The 24871-nt window shown below is 45.0% G+C and overlaps 1 protein-coding gene across 3 annotated transcripts; it reads right to left on the minus strand.

Annotated features, from left to right (window-relative positions):
* Positions 1 to 160: 160 nt before the first annotated feature.
* Positions 161 to 22932, minus strand: ZDHHC1 (zDHHC palmitoyltransferase 1). Of its 3 annotated transcripts, XM_075040457.1 has the most exons (13): positions 22797 to 22901; positions 22149 to 22448; positions 20058 to 20276; positions 17903 to 17957; positions 17437 to 17563; positions 16702 to 16803; positions 15729 to 15853; positions 15232 to 15390; positions 11640 to 11752; positions 5889 to 5974; positions 5187 to 5280; positions 4085 to 4193; positions 161 to 3731 (listed from the first exon to the last, which is right to left on the minus strand). In XM_075040457.1, exons 3-13 carry the CDS (start codon positions 20274 to 20276, stop codon positions 3196 to 3198), a joined length of 1725 nt encoding a protein of 574 aa, XP_074896558.1. In that variant the 5' UTR covers positions 22149 to 22448; positions 22797 to 22901; the 3' UTR covers positions 161 to 3195. The 3 variants fall into 3 exon arrangements, with proteins under 3 accessions (XP_074896558.1, XP_074896559.1, XP_074896560.1); XM_075040458.1 differs by lacking the exon at positions 22149 to 22448 and having other exon boundaries at positions 22797 to 22932; XM_075040459.1 differs by lacking the exon at positions 17903 to 17957 and having other exon boundaries at positions 17437 to 17612.
* Positions 22933 to 24871: the final 1939 nt, after the last annotated feature.

Below are 24871 nucleotides of genomic sequence, written 5' to 3' on the forward strand. Positions count from 1 at the left end.
GGTGAGACCTGTGCTCCTGGAGAGGGTCATGTCCCAGCAAACTGTAGGACATCCCCTTCCTTCTCAGCTGGTGCTCAGAACCTGCCACCTCAGGACATGCTGGACCTTTCCTTCCCTGGACATCTGATAGACCAGGAAACCTGGCTCCACTCACCCCAAAGGGCACAGCAGTCTTCCTGTAGCATGGTGCACAGCCGGACTGGCCTCCTCCCTGTGGTGCTCACCCTGCTGCAGCACAGAAACCAGGCTGGAGTTACGTATCTCCTGGAGAAGGTGGTCTACCCCCTACGCCTCAGGGAAGGCAGTCCCACCTAACATCCATAGGGTCCTATGGAGAGGGTACCACTGTCACCCCTACACAGGTTAAGGTGCTAAGCCCAGCTGGGACATCAGAGGTGCAGGGAAAAGTGGGGGGACCATCAGCTGGGCAGATAAATTAATGACTGCAAAAAAGGAGGAAACTATTTAGCAAAGGGCATAGAAATTTATTATGGACAGAGCTACTAAAGAGCTCCATACAATGACTTTGGGACTCGTTCTGCATGGATGAAGGGTAAGAAAACACACGAGGTCTGCTCAGGGGCACCTGCTGGAAAGAAATTACCAATGCTGCCTGGGTGGAGGGACAGCTGGCCTTTGAAAATCCTGAGCCCAGCATTACCGCAGGGTGTAGTTTCCTTGGATGACAGCAGACATGAGCAGAAACAACTGGAAGGACTTTGTCTAACCAGGATCCATCAGTGAGCAGATGCCCTGGTCTCTGCAGACAAGCAGTGATATGTCTGCTCGTCCACAAGGGTTGGTCCCACACATGCCTGCTTTTCCAAAGGGTCACACTGCCAGTGGGCACCACTGGCCACAGCAGCAAGGGAAGCTGCAAGGAGTGTGACCACAGGCCAACCCTTCCTGCAAATTGAGACATAGTGACTTCAACAGCTACATGAGACTTCACTTTTGCTGATCAATGGCCCACGTAATTCAATGAAGAGTCAAGGCTCCTCATTCCAGCTCTTTCAGGAGTCAAAAATCAGACAACAGAGAAGGATGGTGAGACAGGCTTTTAAAGAAGCCCAGGGTTGGTGATCGTAGCTACACTGCCTTGCCAGAATTTGCCAAGGACTGTCCCAGGGAGTGCTTGGCCTGGATGGTCCTGTCTATGAGCCACACTTACCCCATAAACCCTTCCACAAAGGGAGGACTCCCCTACTCCAGCTTCAGCTCTGCAAGGATCATGGGTTTCCAGGAGCAGCCGCAGCACTTTGCCTGCTCCTTGAAGGCAAGCACTACTTGAAATGTCCACTGCATGAGCACCACACAGCATGGTGTTGGCCAGGTGACAGTGCTGGGGTACTTCCCAAGGGAGCTGGGCCAGCTGCCAGCATTCAGGGGTGCCCCTGGAATGAGCTGAGGCTTTCAACATACAGTAGCCACCTTCCTGCCTCTCTCTGCTGAAGTGAGCTCCCCAGAAGGAAATGTGTCTGGACCTAAAGCTCCAGGGGAAGCAGACTTTGTGTGAACCTCAGAGCAGCACAGAAGCCAGTGTGAGCACTGGGATGACAGGCAACAGCTGGGCTGGGAAGTGTGTACATCAAACCTGGGAGTCCAGCCTGCCTGTCCCGTGTTGGCTTTGCCCAGAGGGCATTTGTCCCCAGATATCCTGTCCTGCTCTCAACCTTTTCTGATGAATGCTCGCAGACTGAGCTACGCAAGGGGAGGAACAGCTTAGCTCGACCCACATGGCACCCCACTTTGTCTTGTCTTCCTTAACCTGCACCCACCATAGGCTGGAGAAAGGGTTGGTTGTGGTTTCCATGCATCAAAACATTTGGTAGAGTAATAAAGACTTCCTGGGCTTCCTCTTCTCTGCTGGTGCACCTATTTGTTCACACACACCAGCAGCGTGCAGCATCAAGGGCTTGTCCAGAAACAGTGCAACCAGCCAAGCCAGCCGCTGCTGCTCAGGGCACTGGCCATGCTGGGGAGGCAGGAGCTGTGCAGGTGCCACGGCTGTCAAGTGACAAATCGTCTCAGGCACACCCATGCCAGTGGCAAGGCCCATTGGGATGTGTGCATAGCTGCTATCCTGGGCTCTGAGGTTAGCTGGCTGCTAGGCAGATCTGGGCTTGTTGGCAGCCCCGACCTCAGTGCTCAGCCAGGAATGTGGAATGGGGCATGCTGCCTGGGAAAGCCAAGGTGCTGTAGCTCGGCAGCCCAGGCAGCTGTCTGCTTCTCACCACCAGCACAGGGTGCTGTGACTTGAGGCACTGGCTACGTGCCCCAGTGTCTGCTGCAGGATTTTTCTGCAGTACAGAGACTCCAGGCTTGGCTGTGGACTAATGGGGATCTGGCAGCCCAGGAAATGGAAAGGTGAGAAAGCTCTCTGATGAGAAAGCTGCACTGTGCGGCACCTCAGGCTGCTGGGAAGGTGAAGCAGGTCAAACTACGCTGCCTTACAGAGTACATGCTGGTGGTGGACTTGGCTTGAGGGTACACAGTGGAAAGCAGTATAGGGACAGGTCAATACTGAGGTTACTCCCTGACCACCTGCTGAAGCCCCTGGGCATGATCCAAAGATTGACAGGATGTAGGCAGATGGGAAAATTAGTTTCCAGGGTGCCAAGGAACAGCAGAAATGCAGCCTTGTTCTTCCCCATGCACTCTCCCAGAAACTTACTGCCGTACTAGTGTGCAGAGGGCCAGGAGGGTGAAGCCCTTTCCTACAGAAAGCACTTGAATTCTCTCTAGCAACATGCCTGCCTCAGGTTTGCCATCTTATTGCTTCTTGCTTTTGGTCGAGCATGAGAAATGTCTTACTGCAGTCTGATGGCTAGCACACAGTGCAGGGATGAGTCCCTCAGCCCTCTACGGAGTACTAATGCTGCAGTCCTTAACCAGTGGCAGCCCTGGGCACATCCCTATCAGGGGAGACTGTTTCCCCTTGACAAGGAGAGTGGAACTGGGCTCGGGGGCACTCCTGGCTTAGGAAGAGGCAGCAGCCAGAAACAATGATGCAGCGGGTTTTTTACTGCCTCTCAGCTAGTTTGCTGGAAGATGGGCAGCATCAGGTAAAGGGACGCTGCTACCTCCAGGGAAAAAGACAAGTCACTGTAGTCAAGATCTTTGAACAGCAACATACAAATAGAAAGAGAACCTCTTGCCTTGTCCCCAGAGGCTATGGCTTTGGAAAGCTGATCACTAGGCCACTGTGGTGTTTGTCCTTATGTCCTTAAAGCATGAATCACGTCTGCCCATGTGCTGCTTGCTGGTGCATTTTCTGTGGTGTGGCTCGGATGTGCTCTCACTGGGCTGGGGTTGAGAGACATGAGGTTCTCCACTGCTCTTACTTACAAACACAGCAGGAATCTTAGAAAAAAGTTCCAGGTCTCGTTCCACGCGTCTGTCTTGCTGGCAGCTTTTCCTTTTTACCTTGTGTCCAGAATATACATTCTTCTTCCTGTTACCTCTGGGACTGTCTGTGGACAAAGGATAGTGTTGAGAGTTGCTTGAGTTATTCTTATGAGGCCCATGAAGGGCTGTGCTCCCAAGGCGAGTCTGAGCCACAGGAATCTCATCCATGGACTCGGCGGACTCTGAGTGATAGTCAGCTGGGGGTCCCGCCCCCTGGATGAGGCCAATGCTGCTGGGGGGCACAGCAGCTCTCAGAGGAAAAGCTGGCACTAGGAGGTGAAGGCTGTGGGAAGTTGAGGTGGCAGCAGCCATGGCTGGGAACTCTACAGATGGAAAGAAAGGGAGAAGAAAGCTTGAGGAGAGACAGAGAGAGAGAGATATCCCTCAGCCCCACAAAGACATCAACAAGCCCAGAAACTCTGATATGGCTGATCTACTACTGTTAAAGAAAATCATACATATATTTATGCAATATTAGACATGAAAATGTACAGAATTCTACACTGAGCAGTGTACCCAAGTCTGATCATTTTAGAGTATCTTGAAGCACTCACTATCCCTTCTTAGGCAAGGTAACTTTCTGCCAGTGCTGGGTTTTCATGACACACTTTATTTCTGTGTGCCAGCAACCAGAAATCCAGTCCAGAAGCAGGGAAGCTGACTGGTGCACTCTCACCTGACTGGGGATCTTGTAAAGAGGGCCAAGGTCTAGCATGTGTTTTAGATCTGCTGTCCATTGCTGAGGAAGAAGCTTTATGTGTCTTCTTTCTTCTTTTTTTCTGTTGCTGTGAAAGCAAATTGCCCAAGAGAAGGGAAGCCACTTCATCAGTCCAAAGTAATGAGACAGGCAGTTTTTTTAACTGCTACCTCTTTTTAATTCCTCCTATTTTTAATAATGAACATTAGGTATGACCAAAGAGCAAGAATATTGTATAGCTTAAGACTGAGTTACTATAAAGCAATGACAGAAAATGGGTATTTAATGAATGCATACATTATCTACATACAGTGATTCCCTGTGTGTAGGTACCTTTAAGCTGTTGTCTCATACAGCTGGAGGATGTATGAGACACTGGTGGACAAATGCATTTGTAGAGCCAAACTAGAAGAGGGGACCAAAAGTCACATAGCACAGGACATCCCAAGACACAGATCACTCTTGTCCAAAATACAAGTGTAGTTGAAAAGGATTTTTTTCTTATCATCTAGACGACAAGACTTTGATTAATAAGCTTAGAGGAAAGGGGGAAAGCACCACCACCTGCCATTTGAGCAAGGAGGGAGAGCATCTGGACGTAGATACATGAATATCAAGAGGGCAGAAAACTTGACTTTGGACAGCTGTTTCATACACTCAAGCTTCAAATCCACACACACCATCTTTCGCTGGGGCAGATGCTTTAAACATCCATATATGAACATATAAACTGTTGGATTTTGCTCTACAGAAACACACACAGCTTGTTACATCAACAAAGTAGCATAGATACAGTCACTGAACTGCACTGGAGCAGCAAGACATTGTATTACAGCTGAGCTGCAAGCTTATGAGGGAACTGTGGAATACATCTGATCACATGTGGGAGATGAGACAGGAGAGTATCACTTAGATGCGGTGACTGCAGGGCACAGCCATACCTGCAGAGACATGCTGAGGACAGGAACAGCATGTGTACGAAGGAGGCAACCACAGTCTGCACTAGAGTGAGTGTGCACCTATGCACCATGGTGAATTGTTAGCAGCAGAGGTTATGGTACGCAGCAAGTCTCCTGCTTACCTGAGAGGGGACCACAAAGTGAAGAGCTGGGAGGTCAGGGGAGGAGCTCTGCTCAGGGTCAGCTTCATCGTTGCGGACATAGAGCTCTGAAAAGCTAAAACACATGGCAGATATACAAGATACTTCCCTTAGACATGACTTAACTCTGATGCTTACTTTGCTTGCATATATGCATCAGCCTGACTGAAGCATCCCCTGCTTTGTACAGCATTGTCAGCAAAACTGCAGGGTAACTTTTCCTGTGCAACTGTGCAAAATATGAAGGGTTTCCTCTCCCTTCCCGAGGGACATGAGTTAATAGGCAACGATTAATTAAGAGACAAGGATGGTGTTTTCCCATGAGTACTTGCCTGTGTTATAAACTTTGCTGTTGCGATTCATCTCTTGACAACCTGAATCATGTAACTATAATGAGCTCAGTATAGGAATTACAGGACAAATCAGGCAGCTTTAAAGTAATTTTAATACAAAACAGCCTAAATAGAGTATTCTAGGAAGATATTTTCCCAGGGGAGGGGAGGCAAGTACTCCTGCAGGTACTTACCCTCCTGAAACTCAAAGATTTCACCATGCCTTGGTCAAAACATGGGTGCTCCCTATCTGCCTAAGTACTTTTGTCTTAGGGTCCATCAGTGATTTTGGTGACAATTTCCCATTCACCATACATGCTGCTGGCAGACTCCTATATATGACTTTACTCACCCTTTTCTTGAAGTTACTGTTGAGAATTCCTCTACTTGAATACCAGGATCTGTATAGCCAGGGTTACCTGAAAAAAAGTCTGCTTCCTGAAGAAAAGAAAAAAAAGAATTCACATTTTCAGACCAATATGGACACAGAGGGGAGAAGAGGGATTTTCACTAGAGAGATGTCTTCTTCCTCCTTCCTCAGCCACATGCCAGACATTTTCTGTCCTTACAGCTAGCACAGCTGAAACTCAGCATGAGTCTGCTGCTTAAGAAGATGGAAAACCAAGATTGAGACAATTAGAAGTCCCTGATTCAGTCATTTAGTCCAGCCAGCATTTCATGTGACTCCAAATCAAATCCGAGCACACTTACGGAGACCAGCTTAATCATTTCTTGGGACCACATTCAAAATATCACTTAAAGCCCTCATTAGTTATACAGTTCAATCATAGGATTTAAGCAGTGAATGCAAAAAACTTCTTTTAAATTCAAAATGGAGGTGAGGACAGTGAAAGCATGCAACATACAGGAAAAACATAAAGTATTTTCTGTTTCTTGTATGAATCCTGTATGGCTAATAACTGCTGGGTTTAGATGTGATATATTGCTCATTTGCCTCAGGTGTAGTTGAATTCAAAGTAATGCCATCCTGAATTTTAAAATTGCATACTTTCATAAACATATAAGAAGACTCAAAGAGTAAGCTGCCTAAATCCAAGTGTCTGCATTACGGAAAAGGGCTCCCAATTCTCCCTCAAAAGGACACAGTTAAGATAGTCAGAGTACCAAGTGATGCAGGGTATGAAGCTCCGTTGTCAAAAAGGATAAATCATGCTCAGGAGAACCTTGACACTACTTTCCAGATGCTCTTAAACTTGAATAATTAGCAAGACAACTTCCTCTTAAACATTTCAGTGTGCAGTGGCCACAAAGACACATACACATTTTAAGGCAACTTTCAGGTGATAAAGACAGAGGGATTTTAAATATGATAGGCATTAGCTTCCAAAATATCTTAAACAAGCTCATGAAGACCTATTTGTCTGAAGAGCCTGATCAGCAAACTTGAGAAAATTAACTCAAAGTTGGACATCCCACAGATGGGTTCCTGGGAGACCCAGGGCCTCTGCACTTCAACAAATTCATAAACAATCAACAAAAAAACAGAGCAGTGAGATGAAGTCTGGTGATGATACTTCCTTATGTAAGGCAATAAAAATGAAAAGCAACTGCAAGGAGTTGCAGAAGATTCTTGCAATATTGAATTATGGGGTGATAAAATGGCACACAAAAATCAATATTGCTAGATGTAAAGATGTAATGTGATGCACGTGGGAAAAGTAGTGTAACCTTTACATACAAAGCAATGGTCTCCGAACTATAAAAGAATTCATGGAGCTGCACATTCAGTGGTAGCCAAGAAATCATTTCAGATTACAGGAATGAAAAGGAAAGGAAAAAAAAAAGAAAATGGAAAATAGTTTCATGTTACTTCCCCCTGAGAAGACCTGGAAGAAGGTACAGAGAAGAGTGACAGAAGCAATGAAAGGTATGGAGCAGTTTCTGTACAAGAAACAGCTAATGGGCCAGGGCTCTTCAGTCAGGAGAGGAAATACTCATGGCAGATATGAGTGGAGAAAGTAAATGGGGAATAATTGTTTACCATCTCTCTAACAGAATATTTAAGGAGCATCCAATGAAAAAAATCAGGTAGTAGTTTCAGAAGAAACAGAAGGCAGGCTGCATTTTTGACACAGCATAGAAATAAGCTGTAGCACTCACTGCCATAGGATGCTGCAGGTGTTAAATGTTACATGGATTCAAGAAGAAATGAGAAAAGCTTGTGTGAGAAACCAGCAAATACAAAGCCGCTCGAAGTTCTGTGCTCCAAAAACCCCTAACACATATTGCCAAGTGCTGGGAGAGGGTAGTGGGAACTACAACTCCTGCACTCTTTCTCAACATCCACAACTGGCCAGTGTCAGAGCCAGCACACTGGTCTGATCAACTCTGGCCAGCCTTCTTTACATGCCAGAAGAGATACTTCCAAAATTACTAGTTGCTTTTGAACATCTTGGCATCAATGTCTGGAGCCTCAGTACTCCTGTGATTGTTAGATAAGAGAGTTGCCAAACTGGAAAGACTTGAGGCCTGTTGCCTTTTGTAACGTGCTCTGAGTTTAACGGGTCTTATAAAGAAAAAAAAGAGGTGGAAAGGAATTTCCAGCTGTTTTATAGGTGGTAACATCAAATTTGAAGGGAATTGGTTTAGCAATCCCAAACATTAGAACTTTCTGATTTGAGAATTATGCTATTTAGTTCTATTACAGGCAGAGTTTATCCAAGTGCAGGATTGATAATCTGCAGAAATTTACATGTATTTCAAATAGAACTGGTAACTCAAGTCAGACCATTGCTCATCATCGACTGAACAACAAATGTACATAAATGTTTCCTCAAATCTCTTCGGGGACCAAATTCTTAACATTTACATTCAAGCCTCATGCACCTGAGTTGCAAACGAAGGAGACCAGGCACAATCTCATGTCACTGTAAGCATATGGGCGGTAAGTCTTTTCATAGGAAAGCACTCTGTGGCTGAAATGAGCTGAAGCAGGAGACATCCTTGTAGGACTGTGCAGAGTAACTGAAAACAATCAAGATTCAATGTCCACAGCATACAAACAGGACTGGCATTTCAAAGGAGATTAATAAATAATACATCTTGAGAATATCATGAACAACTTCTTTCCAAGCAGGGAATGAAAGAGCTTTTTAAATCCATTTTGTCCATTTCAGCCTTCTATAAATAATGTATAACCAATGCAGTCACATAAAAGAAAGCAAACCATTAGACCTGACTAGCAGAAGCAAATGGAAGAAGACTCAATCAGTAGAAAATACAGTGTACTCTCAGTGTGACAAAAACTACAACCACAGCAGAGTCCCAGCCTCTTTCCACTCCCACAGTCCTTAGCAGGACAGCCAGCATCCTTCAACTGTGACAGCAAGACAAACCTACCCTTTCCAATTGGGTTGTTAGGATTCAGGTTCTTCTCTTGCTGAAAACAGACTGCTAAATCAACAGACCGCCCAAGTTCATTGCAAACCCTGGTCATGCTCACCCTTCCTCTAGAGGCTGAATACCAGCTGTGTCCACCCCAAGTTTCATGGTTACAACTTCAGGATGAATTCGGCTCCTTTGCCCGCTAGAGCTGCTCTTATCAACTGCTTCAGTGGTAGGCAGTGCCCTGAAATGTTGTCTGGCTGGAGGGGAGGCAGAATTGAACAGGAAAAAATGGTTCTTGTCCCAGGGAAAGTGAGTCTGTTGCAAGTGTTGAGGCTGAGAGTGAAGACAAGGTTCATCTTAACCAGACGTTGGAAAACAGAAGCAATATTGAAAACGTGAGGGAAGCTGAGTAAAATCCATGCTTATTATTTAGAATCAAACCTCACCAACCTGAATCAGTGTCCAAAGCAAGTTCAAAGCTTTAGGAACGTGAAAAAAATCACATCCCAGCTGGCCTCACTATGAAAGCCAGCTCCCTGGTATGAATGCAATTATGCATTAAAGCATCATTTTTGGTTTAGTTTATATTTCTTTGGACTGCTATGCAACCACCTACAGAAAAAACTGTTACTTGCACATGCTGCTTTGGGTATAGTAATACAGGCAAAGGCTGTGTATGTCCAACTGTTTTGCATTTTTTGTGACATCTGAACCACTCCAGTGTGCAAAATTAGGGCTTTTACTTTGTGCGTGTTCTGAGAAGGATTCTACAAGCACATAAGAATTCTTTAACCTGAAGAAGAATCTTTAACCTGAACATAGCCAAAGACTTAACCACAGACAAACATGGAAAACTGAAGCCAAAACCAACACCCAAGCTTAAATAAGGCTCAAAACCAAGGATTAAAGGAGAAATGCATGTTTCTTCTTACTCCCTAAAATGAATGAACAGTTAGGACAAAAGTGGGAAGAGGATGATTTCCATTTTATGCTTGCAACATCTTGGATCAATCACAAAGGATTTCTGTGTTCAAGCTAAAGAAGGCTGTAGTCAACACAGCTTACAAAACGCAAGTCACTTGGTGTACTCCTACTCCAATCTATTTGTTTGTATTTATCTCTGGTTGCTATGTAAGAAACAAGGAAAATCTGGAGGGTTAACATTTTTTTAACAATGTTACTGGGCATCATCCAGTCTTTCTTGTTCCCCAAGGTATTAACTGCAGTCCTGAAACACAGAACTACTTTTTACCCTGCTTCTTCCAGGCTTGCTGCTTCAAATTAACCACATTCACACACATCTAGATAAGCACCAGTGCAGACAGGAGAACATCATTGAATGGCTACATCCCAAATATGCACACACAGAGAGTGTACCCCTGTTCAGACAGATTTTCAGTATCAATCAAAATTTAGTAACTAGGAAATGATTAGAGCTAACGCTTTACTATTGTTTTAATTTTCATGGCAAGCAAAGCTCTATGAGACAAGGTGCCAAATATTTTTATTGTTATGGAAACCTCTGTTTAAACGGAAAGTTCAACTTTTCCAAGGCAGTAAAAAAATGTATATGAAAAGCTGGGGTGTCCATATTATACAGAAGCAGAATTAGCTCACTCACCCCTTTGCTTTGATAAAAAAAAACTATGAATGAGTCCAGGGAGGTCCCAGTATCTCTACACAGAATACCTGGATGAAGCTTGGATTTAATTAATTCTTATGAAGTACAAAACTGGTTGTATAGAAGGTAACTTATTGCATAAAACTAGATAGAGTTACACAGGATCACAGAATTGCTGAATAATTTAAACTAGGAAGAATTTCTGGAAGTTTCTAGTCCAGCCCCCAGTCAAAGCCAGTACAGAATTTGTCCTGTCAAACTTTGAGTGACTCCAGGGATAGAGCTGCCTTGCAGCAAAATAAATTACACTGAACCCTTCAATTCATAGCAGAATATATATGACACTGCAGAGTGTAACAGCATTGTCGAACTCTTTTTACAGTGATATAGCTCAACATCACAGTAATCACAAGGACCCTTATCACTATGTAGACTCAATTCAAAGAAAAGCAGATATCTGGGTCATTTCTGAACACAGTTGGTATTCTTTTCCTCTTCAAGACAGTTAAACTACTTCGTATTATTAGCTGCTCAATGATTAGCCCTAGTTTCTCCAGCCTTAGAGCCTGTCTCGCTTTCAGTCCTGACCTGCGACACTGCTCACATAAGCCAGCCAGACATGCACTGCCACCGAAACAGATGGTCCTGTCCTTTCCAGGGACAGGACCCTTCCCACTCTTCAGTCATCCTTGTTCGTGCTGACACAGGCATTTATGTGACTGCTTGGTGAACCAAATGGGAGGGAACTAAGCCAGCTAAACACAAGCTCGACTGTTTTTTTTAATAAAGTTTATTCTTACCCAGATGAGTTCCCCCACCCTGTTCGCTGCATGACTGTAACAAACAGCTGCACTGGCAGAAGAGAATAGATAGCACAGGGCCCAAAACAACTGGTGGAGGATGAAAGTGTGTGGGATCGGTTGCTTTGAAAGCAGTACTTGCTTATGCCTAAAGTGTTCATCAAATTACAGGCCTTACACTCTCTCACATCCCACTCAACTCCACCAAAGTACCTCTGAAGTCTTATCTGTAGCAACTGCCTCTAAAATTTGGAGCTCGCAAAAGTGAAGCAAACTTTACACTGCAGGCAAGCGAGGCTGTTTTTGAGAAATGTACTGAAAGCTCAACGAGTACCTGACTGGGTCTCACTTGGGAGGGACAAGACTCCAGTTGCTTGTCTACCCCTTTTGCCTCTTGCTGGGGACGCTGCTGCAGGATGTACTCGTACGTGGTCAATTTGTTCCACACTGGGAGGAAAGAAAGAGAGCTGTCAGCACAGGAAAGGCCACTCCCAGATTACACGTATACAAACAGTCTGAATAACTTTACAATCAAATAGTAACTATAAACATGAAAAGACTCATACTCTAAGCCAAAAGTACCTTTGCACTGACCATCTTACTATATCCTTTATTGTCATCATCACAACACTTTCTCATAGTCCCACTATTCTTCTAAAGTCTCATATACATGGTACAGCCTTCTATACTGTAGTAATTCGTTAGCTCATTTCAGAACAAATCCATTATTCATACCCAATAAGGGTAAGATCTGTATTGTACAGAAAGCTCAGTGAGTAGTCAGAAGGTATGTGATGCTAAATGGAGAAAAGAAATTCAGCAGGTTAGTGTGTCCTGTAGAGGAGATTGAGACACTCCATGTCCAAAACAGTGAGCATCAAATGCACAGCTTGCCTTGTGACATAGAAGTGCCCAGAGGTTACATGTGCCTGAGTTTATGTGCTCTTAAGGTCCCCCACACAAACACACCTGCTTCCATGAATGACCAAAAGCATGTGACATTTCTGACCAGCTTCGTTTCTTCATGAGACCCAAAATGTTACAAGGATACAAAACTCAGACATTACTCCCGTAATGATCCTGTTATGGTAAGTATTTTTGGAGCACAAAACCCAGAAATGGATGATGAAGATTTTTAGTGCACAGCCTGGTAGTCATTCTTCCTTTTTACAGAAGCATAGTAGTTAAAGCAGATGCCTAGGATGTTGGACATCCAGACTAAAATCCTTCCTCTGCCTGAAGACGTTTGTATCAGTAATATCTTACCTCTCAAAACCATACCCTAAACACAGGACTACTTCACAGGGAAGTGGGGGAGAGCGGAGGAGAAGGTGCCCCTCCTGTTAAAGCAATGACCTGTTGAAGAAATAAGCATTCAAGATCCATTTGGCCAGGAAGACAGAGCATAAAAATTAATGCGAGTCTGCAGCCAAGTGATTAGTGAATGCACTTAACAGGGACAATGCCGGGCACTGGCAAATGCTCCTAGAATGGTACCGTATGCTTTATTTGAGAAACAGAATATTCCTTCATAAGCAAAGGGCTATAAACCATTTTTAATTTAGAGTTTGTTGGTTTCTGAATACTTAACAGAGTAACTTTTAAAATATTTTAATAAAGCTATTTAGTTAAAAATTACTGCATTTGTCTGGCCGGATAACACTGCAGCACATACTGTGCAATATATAATCATAGCCTGTGAAGAGCCCTATATGCTCTCCTATATTCCCTTCCTGTATTCCCTATTATTATTTTCTTTTTTATTCTGCTTACTATTGGCTTCTCAGTATTGAAGAAAAAAAAATACCCTCCCTCCAAACTTCTGAAGTGCCATGCTTCACTGAATGCCTCTAGCACTGAGTCTCAATCATTTTGAGAATGATTCTTTTGAGAATAACCTACTTCCTTCCTTTTGAGTGATAGCAGCAAGTAATTAAAATCAGGACAGTAATTCTGAAAATTTCACTATGCTTGCAACAAAACGAGATTCTAAAATTTTCATAGTCATACCTGACTTAAGCCAGGTTTTTTTATGTGCAGCTTAAAGGCAATACCCCTCACAGGGGTGCTATTTTCTTTCTGTAATTTAATTATTTAAAAAAAAAAAGGTTTATGAAGAAATACTTACGAACAGTAACTACGTTTTAATTGGTAAACTGTATTTCTAGTCCCAAAAGAGGTTAGACAGTTCATTCCAACACTGTCTACCTTAAAGCATTCGGATGAGGCTACTGACAGTTACAGGTATGAAATAAGAGGAATTTAAACCAGACATACATTGTCTATCTCCCTGAATCCCAGTTGTAAGTGCAATGCATATTCCTATGTAACACACAATATAGGCTTCAATATGGTAACATCACTCCTTTTAAGCAAGGACTTACACACCACACTTCTGCACAGCTGGAACCAGTTTCAACAGGGTAGCAGATTTTAATATAATAAAATGTTAAAAAAAATTAACAATAATTAAATTGTTTCCATGTAAGTCATAAAGATTTAAAATTGGGGCAGAAATAGAAGTTAATTTGGCTCAAAATTCATTCTGAAAGAGGAAAATAAAATCACCCCAAGACAACAGCGACAAAAAATGCCCCAAACCCAGAGTAGAACTAGTTAACACACACACTTTCCTGTTTTGACAAGAGAAAGTATGTCTTTATCCCAAGGAGGGAGCACCCTCTTGTGGAAGTTGTACACAAAACCAGGATAAATACCACTCAGTACTAAACTGAATAATCCTTTCTTTTTCATCCAAAAGAAATCTTCCTGGAGCAGCCCCAGCTTTGTTATGCTTTTAGTCTTTCTACAGTGCTAGATCGGCCTCTGAAATCTCCAGGCATCACCATTAACCCAGCAAAGTCAACTTTCAATTCCACCAAGAAAGCAAAATTGCAGTGTGACCAAATTTAAGTTAAGCTCAAAGAGGCTGTAGAAGGAAAACAACGATCAATGACCTCACTGATTGTAAGATTAATGCCAGCTGAGGAACACTACATCAAATGCTACATTTCAGCAGTGCAACCATTTTGCTTCTGGAGCTGCACTGGTTTGTGCCAACCTAGTTTGTGGTGGCAACTGCATCGCTGTTAACTGACAACCTAAAAATCCATCTGGGGATCCTCTGTAACCGCCACCCTTGTTTCTCTTCCACCAGATCCCTTCTTCCCTAGTTTTGGCACCACTGACTACTGCAAGTGTAAGATCTTTTCTCATCATGACTTACGTCAGGCAGCCAAATAGCTTTGGCTTCATTTTAGACGATGGCTGAAAAAAGTTTTTTGATGCCTATCTGTACATAAACAAACATAAATATCTCTTCTTGACAGAGCAACAAGTAAGGGATCTAATGAGGAGCTTTTCTGAAAACCTCTTCCTCTGAATTCCACAAGTCTTTTTGTGTCACTACAGTATAACTTCCATAAAGGGACCTTGACCTGAACATCAGGCCTCTTATTAGAAATTTAGATCAATACCATCCACATTTCTCTGGGGTAACAGAGAAACAGGCTCTCTCACACAACAGAAGTACTGGGGAGCACAGTGAAGAGACTCACAAAAGCCTGTATGCAGAGCCAATCTGAATCTGCCATCACTGATACTGAGCTGGAATTAACCAGTTCATCCCACCTAGCCTTCTCAACTACTCTCACATGTGCTTTCCATTCCAGGATAACATAGCTTAGACACAGGAATGCACAGGCCCAAAGCAAGCCCTATATTGCACATGCACTGATAAGGCTACCTGGTCCTGGGGGAAAATCAGAAGTATAATGTTAAACCTAAATTTTCTAACTTTTCAATGGTAACCTTGCACAAGGTGTATATATTTGTAACACGGGTGAACACACAGTGAATGCAGAATGAGTAGAAGCAGCTAAGTGAAAATGAAATGGAGATGCAGGTGACAGGAACATAATACCTACTGAGATAGATGTGAAAGGTCAATAGGTGGCCCAGCAGGATCACGGTCATTAGGCTCATAAGAATAAAAATCCCAGCCGTGACCAAAATGGCAGACGCCTGAGTCTCAACAGGAGCTGCAGGAAGAAACACAAACCAGCGGTCTGTGTGGTTCTTTAGAGCTGTAAAACAAAAAGAGTTGGAGGTAAGTAGATCGTCCAGGTATTAAATATCTCTAACTAAACTTTGCAGCTGGAAATATTGTTAACTCAAAAGTAGCTGCAGACCCATTACGCACTGGAGGCCTAAGAAATCTTGTGTCTGCAAGGTCCATAGGAAGAGCAGTTAGCTCTGTAAGGAAAGACATTCCATCCAGCTGAGCAGAGATATTCTTGCAGAAATATAAACTGAAGGAGTAAGGAATGGAGTTCCTTGTCAGTGAGAGAGCCCACAGAATCCAATCCCATACTGGGATATGCTGGCTGATTCACAGGATGCTCAACTGAAGCACTGCTCGTACCATCAAAGTGCAGGTCAGAGCGAAGCATCGTGGGGTCAATGAAGAACTCTACAAAGACGTAGCAAGCAACGAGCAGCAGAAGCCCAAGGCCCAGAATGGCAGACAGCACGCTATTCAAAAAGAGCCTGCCAAGAAAGTGAGAAGTCTGAGTGGCTTCAATAACATTACATATACAATTCAAAATCCCAGCCTCTAATGAAGACAGAGATATAGACAGCTATCCCAAATTACTGTGATGCTTTCTTACACTTGCGATCGATACTGGTAAACAGTCTTACTTCTGATTTGTTACCCTGAGGGACTAAACTGTGACCTTTTAGAGCAACCGTGGTTACAAAACAGTCAAGTATATCTAGGACAGACAAAGAGCTCCCTGCACAAAATCTGAAGGCAGTGTAACGTGGCACCCAGCAGTAACAACGCTTTGCTTTCCACATGGTTTTAGTGCAGGAAAGTAAACTGAGAAGCAATAATCAGTGATAAACTCCTTGTTTTTTATCTCAAACCTGGCACAGATTAGAGGTACCTATATGCTGCTGTAACTCCTGCCAATCGGCAAGTCTCGTAGGGAAAGCATGCAATCTGGATGCAGGTTGTTTCAGAGACGGGAACAGCACAATCATGGTTCTATTCCCACTCCAGCTCTCAGAAGCATTAAGGACACCCAATTAACATCCCATAAGCTTTTCCTAATACCAAATAATAAGATTATGTTCTCTGTTTTCACTCATAGACGTTCAGCTACAAAATCCTAAGTGTAGGAGTTTTATCCCTGGTTATTTGAATCTCATAATCATGCTTGCATTTTCCATCTAGTTTTCTCATTACTGATTTTATTCAGCCAGGGTCTGAAAAAAAAGTGGTTCTGTGTGGCTGAGTACAGACTGGGCTGAGATGCAGGAGAATCTTGGGAAGAGAAGGGGCGACATTATTGATGCAGTGTTGCACTCCTGTCACAATGCCAGGCTCTTACCAGTAATTCCTCTCTCCCACACAGTTGTTGAGCCATTTGCAGTGGTGATCAAAGCCACACACACACTTGTTGCAAGTTCCACAGTGCTTTGACTTGGCACTCCTGCCAAAGAAAGGGTGGCGTTAGCATGGCAGCACCAGCTTATTACCATGACTTTCCAGTGACACAGATACAGGGGGTTACAGCAGTAGAAATCCTGGTAATAGTGAGAAAACCTTCTACATCAGGAATACTTCAACACCCAAACATATCAGCCATATCGGCCATTGTTGGACCACAGTCCCAAATACTGCAAAATTTGCCTTTCAATGCACTGTGTGCTTTCTAATTTGGAGATCATTCGTTTCTTATTTGAAACCCTTCAGCAGTTCTACAAAGCTTGATCTCAGTGTCTGCCCTCCAAGCACTTCCTGCTACCATATTAGCATCTAGCCAAATACAAGCACACATGCCCGAGTTACATGTTGTTAGGTCAAACACCAACATTCAGATCACGTGGAACAGAACAGTCCTCTCCACACAACAGGTGAGCAATCAAATAAAGTACAGAACCACGCACACATCTGACAGCAGGCACCTACTCAGCTAACTGAATCTTGCCACAGGGTGAAGTTTAACTCACACTACAGAGCTTCAGGGGCTCAATTTCAACCTTATAGTCTAACATTTAAGACTAATGGTGAAGTGTAATGGTGAAGAAGACAGAGTAGCAGAAGGAAAAAAGAAGATACTTACACATCTACATCACAGACATGGCAATGATGGTTTTCAATGACATGTGCATGTTGATTACGATTGAAGGTAGCCAGAGGCCCTAGATAGTTTTTTTCTCGCACATTTGCATCCGCAGGATCAATGGAGACTGCAGTAAGATGAACAACTAAATGGTAGATAAAACACACTCCTGGACACTGAAGTACACAGTTAAGGATTTTATGAGTGATTTAATGTGTATATTTTTATCCTTAATACACAAAGCCCACACAGATGAGAAATACATGGCTTAGAATTAGAAATCACTATATAACTGATCGCAGCACATTCATCTGAGCTTTATTAACAGAGACATTTCTGCTGTAATAAATATCCTCTGGAAAAAGGTAACTAAATCTACAGGAACAACCCTCCTTATTATGTACTACTCTGTCTCACAGAAATGTCCTTCCTAGCACAGGAGTTTTTAAAATTTACCTTTACTTACCAGAATCTGACCCCACTGTTGACATAGGTCCACGTTTCTTAGTCCATACAGACTCCTTGGGAAGCAACAATTAGTTAAGGCTGTGCACATGCCCCTTCACAAGACCAGACTTCCAAGAAAGAAAAAAAAAAGTCACATCAAGGAACTAGTATTGACCACCTTGCTTTCCTTTTCCTGAGTCAGAATCCCAAGGAAGAGGATCACCTCTTTAAAGTAGGCTCCTACATAATTTACAGACAGACAGTATCCAGGATTTGTCATTGGTTCTTGAAAGATTACCGGTTTGGATTCTTACTTTTAAATGCAGTAGCAAGTCAGAGCAAATACGCTTTAGCAGTACTTTTGATCAGACACCTGAACTAACTGCTGATATTTGGAAAGAATATACAAATATGTAAGAATATACAAATAGAAAGCAGCAACCCTGCATGCCTGGAGTACCACTGTGCTCAAGAGTTTGCTTCTCAATATACTGCAACTAAATGAGCATGTGTGCAAAAATTAACCTTCCAGTCTATTTGTTACACAGCCAGATGTGCACATCATTGATGATACTAAGGCGTATGGAAAATAGAGCAGTGTAGTAAGGAAAAAAAGGAGGTCTGTGAGAGGTCTAGCTGACTAGAGCTCTGATGACCGGTGTAGCAGAATGGGAAGGGATTTGCCTTTGACACAAAAGAGATGTTAGTGCTTTATTAACTGGTAGTAAAACTTTAGGATACATAAATCTGTTGAATTAGAGTGACTTAGACTGAGTTATGAAGATATTTGGTAGACAAATTCATGAGGTTTGAACCGTGATAATACCAAGAATTTGGATAAAATAAGTAGACGTAAGACCACTGTGAGCTAATGATATTAATGCCTAAATCACACAGGTGTAACTAAAACAACAATAAGCAAAAGCATCCCAAACATATCAAAGACTCCATGGACATACATAAATCAGATGTACAAATGATGTAAGTGCATATCGGATCTCTTCAGAACTTTCCCCAAGATTGTCTCTATAATATTTCTTGGTTAGCTGGTTCTGCTAAGAAAGCACTAAGTGGCACTGAGCCACTTAGTCAATTTTATTTGCACCCCGAAGATGTTACCAGAGAGATGAAAAAAGCAAACACTTGCTCACAAATTATAAACCCTCACCAGCTTGTTAAGCACCAAATTCAAATCTCAGGATACCCTCTTTCCATCTGCCACTCCTCAAGACAATCTAGTCCACCAGAAGCCAGGGCCTGACTTTGAGGAAGTTCCTTCCCTGGCTTTCAGGAAGTTCCTTCCCTGGGCACAGGTGACAGTACAAGGTAGCACTGGGAGTATTGGGATTGCTCACCAGCATAACCCATCTCTAGTCCCTCTCCTCCCCAGCTGCAGAAGCAGCAAGCACACACAGCTCTAGGGAGGGGGCTTGAGGACAGGAGGTGGAAAACACATCAGGCTGGGCAGAGTTAGGCTTTGCTGGGCAGCACATAAGACAAGATGCCTTCACAGTGTAAGCACCTCATCTTCTGATACTGCCCACATTTAGAGGACAGTTAGATGTGTATTACAGAGCTGCTCAAGACTGTCCCACAACAGACCTCTCCTCTGAGGTTCACACTACACCACCTTGTCTTTCACTCACAGACTTTCTACAGAGGACAGGGGAGGGCCCTGGGAGAAGATCAACTGCCAGCTATCACGAGCAACCACACCGTAAAATTGTAAATATATAAAGCTGCCTTTCAAGACTCATTCAGTCAGCACAGGGAGGTGTGGCTGCCCACCGTGGCAAGGATGTTTCAGGAGGGTCTTTTTTAGTATGAATTCCCTCAAACTGCAGCACCCTTGTAGAAGAATAATATAAAGCAAAGGAGACACATAGGCAGAAGTAGACAGCAGAAGAGCCTTGGAGGGAAAGATAGTAACCTTAACAGAGTGATGAAGGGGACAAGCAGAACGTTAGTGACCTACCTAAAGCTGAAGGGCAGAGAGGATCTCAAAATAACTGTTTTTTATAGACAGGAGAAGATCAAGATTATGGTTATAGTTCAGAAAAAGATTCCAACTCAGCTGCTTTCTCCTAGGCTTTCTATGCTACCCAACAACTATTTTAAAAAAATCCCACTGAGAGTTTATTACAGTTCATGTTCTCCTCTTGACCAAAGGATACGATATAGCCAGCAGGCAGCCAGTGGCGGGGCAGGAGAGGAACCAGGATTCCAAAGCCAACCAGTGCAAAGAAGAGGTACAGCAACCAGGCAATAATCTGGAAAAGGTGCAGAGGCCAGCTCCAGCCATTCCTTCGAGCGCGTTGGACCTGCACCTCAGGAACAGCTTCGCCCAAATTCTCTGGAGTTGTCTTATTAGGAGGTTTATTGCAGATATTCATCTACAGAAATCAAAAATGGAAAACAAAAAATATGTAATACAAAAATATTGTGACTGAGCCCCAGTCCTGGAGTTATGCTCCAGGCTGGACAGAAACTTGGGGAGACTAAGATGACAACACATCCGAGGAGAGACTTCTGTCTGCACAGGGGATTTGTGATCTATAGTAACAAAGGGAAAAAACAATTACACACTCTAAAAGCAAGTGCTAATGTCTGTGTGAAACAACAATACCCCAAACTTTGAGCTAAGGGAAACTTGCAGGTTTTGCCAGCCTTTGGATGGATCTAGACCTAAATTGAGTAAAAAGAGCAAAGAGGGTACTTTGGTGGCAGTCCAGAGATGGAGTATGATGTGCTATGCTCTGGGGATGTGTTCACGTCAGAACGCTGTTATGGATGATGGCAGAACAAATGCTTTCACCTATCTCAGATATGCCATGTTTTCCTTCTAGCTAGTGCAGAGAAGTGTAGTGAGAGTGGGTGGCCCCACTGGAGCACACGGTCTGGAACCACAATTTCCACTACACAGCATCCAAAAAACCAGAGACTCTTTTGTCAGCAACAAAGGAAGTGGACAGACTAGAAACAAAAAAAAAGTGAACTTTAATGACAAAAAGGGGGAAAGAAGCAGGAGTTACTCCACAACGCAAGTATAAAGCAGACCGTTGCTAGAACAGAACAGAAGGTTATGTATGCAGGACATCCACGCAGAAAGCAGCTTGATTATTCAGCTGTCCTACAATGTCTGGACTCCTGGCAGGAGAAAGCAAGATTTAACTGCAAAGGCGAGTAACGAACCATAACCTGGGAAGTTCCTGACGTTTATGATTCCTGTTTGCACAACAGCTACGAGCTCAGAAGTGATTTCTCTTTCTTTCAACTTGTGTTGGATTATTAGTTGTTGCTTTTCGCTTACCATGGAGCCAGGATGAGCTTTTGACAACAGAGAGTGGGGCTGCTCTGCTTCACAGAAAACTCAGGTGCAACAGATACTAGAGAGTACAATACAGGCAGCAGGTCAGGGGTCACATTGCAAAACCAGCATGAAGAAGCTCTGCTGGACCTCAGATGACTCGAGGTACCTCTGCACCATGCTTACTGTTCCTTAGTAACTAAGAGGATGTTAAATTAACATCTAACAGGGGTAAGCAACTTCAATTAGTCTGATTAACTTGCACATGAGCATGCTGAAAGAAAAGGAGGGGGTCTCTAGCTCACTTGTGGTATTTTGATAATGGTTCCAGTACCAGAAAAATGCTGAAGGGCTGGAAGACAGCAAGCATGCCAACGTGCTGAAAGAGCGAGCAGAACAATTCAGATCTTGGTACACCAACGGTCCTGCATCAGTCCCAGGAAAAGGGCTGGAAATGTCTTTTGGGGTCAACTGGTAGAGAATTAGTGGGTTAGAATACAAAAGAATGTAATTTAAGCTTATCAGCACAGTCTTATCAACAAACAGGCTGGAAAAAAAAATTTCCTAACTTTGGTCTTTGAAGAAATTAGCAGTATGTGCCTGCATTCATAGTTTGCTACATGGCAAATGCCTCATCAATGATGAGAGTTACTAATCATGCGATACTTTTCTCATTAGGTTGTTGAAAACTTGCCTGCACATCACTTTGAGCTACTGTTACAAAACCCACTCAGATTATTTGAAGAAATTCCCCGATTTCTCCTTTCTCCTAATCAGACCCTGGCCGGGGGAGCCAGGCCCACCCAGACCATGGAATCCCTGTTTTGCTGCCAGATTTTGCTGTTTTATTACACCAGACCGTTTTCACGTTATGTTATTTAATGTCAAAAACTTTGGTAACAATTCGACAGAATGTTTTATGTAGTGAACTGCTACTAAAGCTAGCAGCGTAAGCTACCTTCTGGCTGAACTATCCCTCAGGCTGCAGTCATCCCACAGCAGCGTCTGTCTGGTGACAGACTCTCACGAAGAAAGCAAGCCACTTTGTCCATCCTGTTTCAGAAGTGAAGTTCCTCTTGCCTTTCCCTTACAACTCGATGGCTTCTCTTGTAGCTGATGCGCTGAATTATCCACCAATATCGATGAAAAACAAAGCTGTATGTGAAGAGACTCAAGGATACTGCATCTCCCCTTCCCAGCGGGGTGCCCAACGCTGTGGGTATGCCTGGCACTCCTTTCTACCCAGCTACAGAAAACACTGAATATAAAAAACAGGGCACAAAGTCACCATCAGGGCTTACTCAGTCACCGGAGACAGACGAGAGGTAACTGAGTTGATGCTGGTTGTTAACTAATACTAGTTAACTAGTTAACTATAAGTCAGCCGGGAGTTAACAGGTTCACCCCTTCGGTTGTTCAGCCACCGGACAGCCAAGCGCCGGGCAGCGGGAAGGAACACGCAACCAGCCGCCCTGAGGCACCGGCACCTCCCGGGGATATCGGGGCAGGCACCGGGGGCCGGGTCGGGCGAACGGTATCCCGGTCAGCCATTGCGGGGAGGGTCGGATAGACCCCTCCCGCGGCTTCGCCACCTCTCTATCCTCACCTTCTTCCCTCAGAGGGGGTTGAGAACGGCCCCGTCCCCGCTTCATGCCCAGAGCGGGTAACGGGGCCTGCGGTTAAAACCGGCGCGGCAGCTCCCGGCGCCTTCAGCGAGTTCAGGCCGCTGGGCCCGTCGTCATGGCAACGGACGGGGCTACGGAGGGGCGCGGGCGACAAAAAGGCCGGGCGCGATCCGTTCGGCGGAGATGGCGGGGGTGGAAAGAGCGAGGTTTCTCTCCAAAGGAGCCCTGGTGTGGGGGGCCCCGTTGGGGCCTGCGGGCCCAGCGAGAACCTCCACACCCGGGGAAAGCCTGGCTACTGGCATGCTTCCCCCCAACGCTTCAGCACCCATCCTTGAGGTGCAGACAGGGGTTTTATGCCTGGTGGCACAGAGTAATTTGTATTGGGAAGACCCACACCATCCCTCCATCCCGGCCTTTCATCGCTAAAGGAGGTGGTGAATCCTTCCCCGGAGGCGGAAAAGTCACGACCCTTCAAAAGGCCTCCTTTGGGAGGGTGCTTGTTTTTCCCTTTATCACCCCCAAAGCCAGCTGTGAAGCGCTGCTGGGAATGCAGGCTGTGTTTTTAGGAAAACACCCAAGATTTTGTAGGTTGGCTGGCGTCAGGGAGGCTCTGGGAGCCAGTGGTGGAAGGATGGGAGGCTGGTTGTGAGCTGGAGCCAGCCGTCCTGCTCCCTGGAAGCTGTTAGGAAAATTCCTTTCCCTAACTATTATATCAACCAGTCTTTATAGTACGAAAACACCCCTCTGACACGGCTTTGAAACCCTCCCAGCATCGTCTGGCATCATAGATCAGTAACTCCAGCAAGACTCTGGGGACGTCTGGATCTATGGACAAGCAGCAAGAATGCTGGAAAAATATTGTTGCCTTGCAAAGTTTTACGATGATTCATAATCAGTAAGGGGGGTGTCAGTGATTAGTCAAGTCATGTTGTACCTGAAGGTCTGAAGGGTATAAGAAACCTGTGCAAAACCACATTTGGGGTGCCCAGTTTGGCTGGGACACCACATGTGCAGGAACAAATATTTACCCTTCTAATTCTCTACTTTGCATCCCAGCCTCTCTCCTCGGTCAGCACGGGCCAGCTGCGGATTTTCGTGACACAGCACAGCCAGCCCCGCCAGCCCAGCCCGCAGCTCTGCTGCCCTCAGGGAAGCCTTTTCCCCCTCCTCCAGCAAAGCAGCCGCGTCGATCCCCAGGAGCTGGCGAGCAGAACTGGTGGCAGTGCCGGCTGCGGGCGCATAAGGAGGTCTTTATGAGCCGCCTGTGGTCTGTGCACAGCGGCTGCTTTGTGCGAGGGGTGCTGGCACCCGCCAGCCGGCCACTCACCTAAGAAAGCTTCTGTGTGTGGAGAGAAGGTTGTCCCGGGAGCAGCGTGTCCTTCGCTTGCTGTCCCCAAAGGCCCTCATCACCTTTTCAACTGCCAGCCTCCCTGCACAGGGATCTGGCCATGTTGGTGGTGGCACTGGGTGCCCAAAGACCATGGGGGGGGCTGCACCTCTTTTGTCCTCTTTGCCCTCCCCTTCGAACAGGGGAACAGCTTGAGTGCTCCGTGAGCTACGGAGCTGCCGCTTTGACCACCCGTGAGGTCGGCTCCTGTCAGAGCTGTTGCAGAGGGAAATCTCCCGGCCACAAGGACGCATGGCCCCCGGTGGCCGTCCCCTGCTCACCTGGTGCCAGGGAGCCCCGCTGTGCTTTGCTGGCACCTGCCAAAGGGGCTGGGGACAAGCCTTGGCTGTGCAGGACATGCAGGGCAGCATGTTCAGCCCATCTCCCAGTCCTGCACTGGAGGACTCTTCAGTGTGGCCCCCAGGAACAGTGGTTCTGGGAGGGACATGGACACTGCGTGATCCTGGGTGGGTTTGACAGCTCTGCTGGCACCTCGAACTCTGCAAGGGCACCCTGCCATGACCACAACCCCCAGCTCTCCCCAGGAGCCTTGCCCCAGGAGCACGGGGCTGCTCCCACGCAGCAGGCATACAGCAAGGAGGACACCCTTCCTACAGCCACTTTTCTTTTATTAGAGGTTAGAAGATACAAGGAACCGGACCTGCATGC

The sequence above is a fragment of the Buteo buteo genome, chromosome 11, assembly GCF_964188355.1.
Source record: "Buteo buteo chromosome 11, bButBut1.hap1.1, whole genome shotgun sequence".
NCBI classification, from domain to species: Eukaryota; Metazoa; Chordata; class Aves; order Accipitriformes; family Accipitridae; genus Buteo; species Buteo buteo.

Excerpts from the sequence above, each read along its gene's own strand:
- ZDHHC1 (XM_075040458.1), bottom strand. The coding sequence starts at position 20,276 with ATGAATATCTGCAATAAACCTCCTAATAAGACAACTCCAGAGAATTTG. Across the intron at positions 17,958-20,057 it reads GGCTGCCTGCTGGCTATATC|GAGTCTGTATGGACTAAGAA; the intron begins GTATCCTTTGGT and ends TTGCTTCCCAAG. Across the intron at positions 11,753-15,231 it reads GACCTTTCACATCTATCTCA|TGTGGAACAAATTGACCACG; the intron begins GTAGGTATTATG and ends CTTTCCTCCCAG.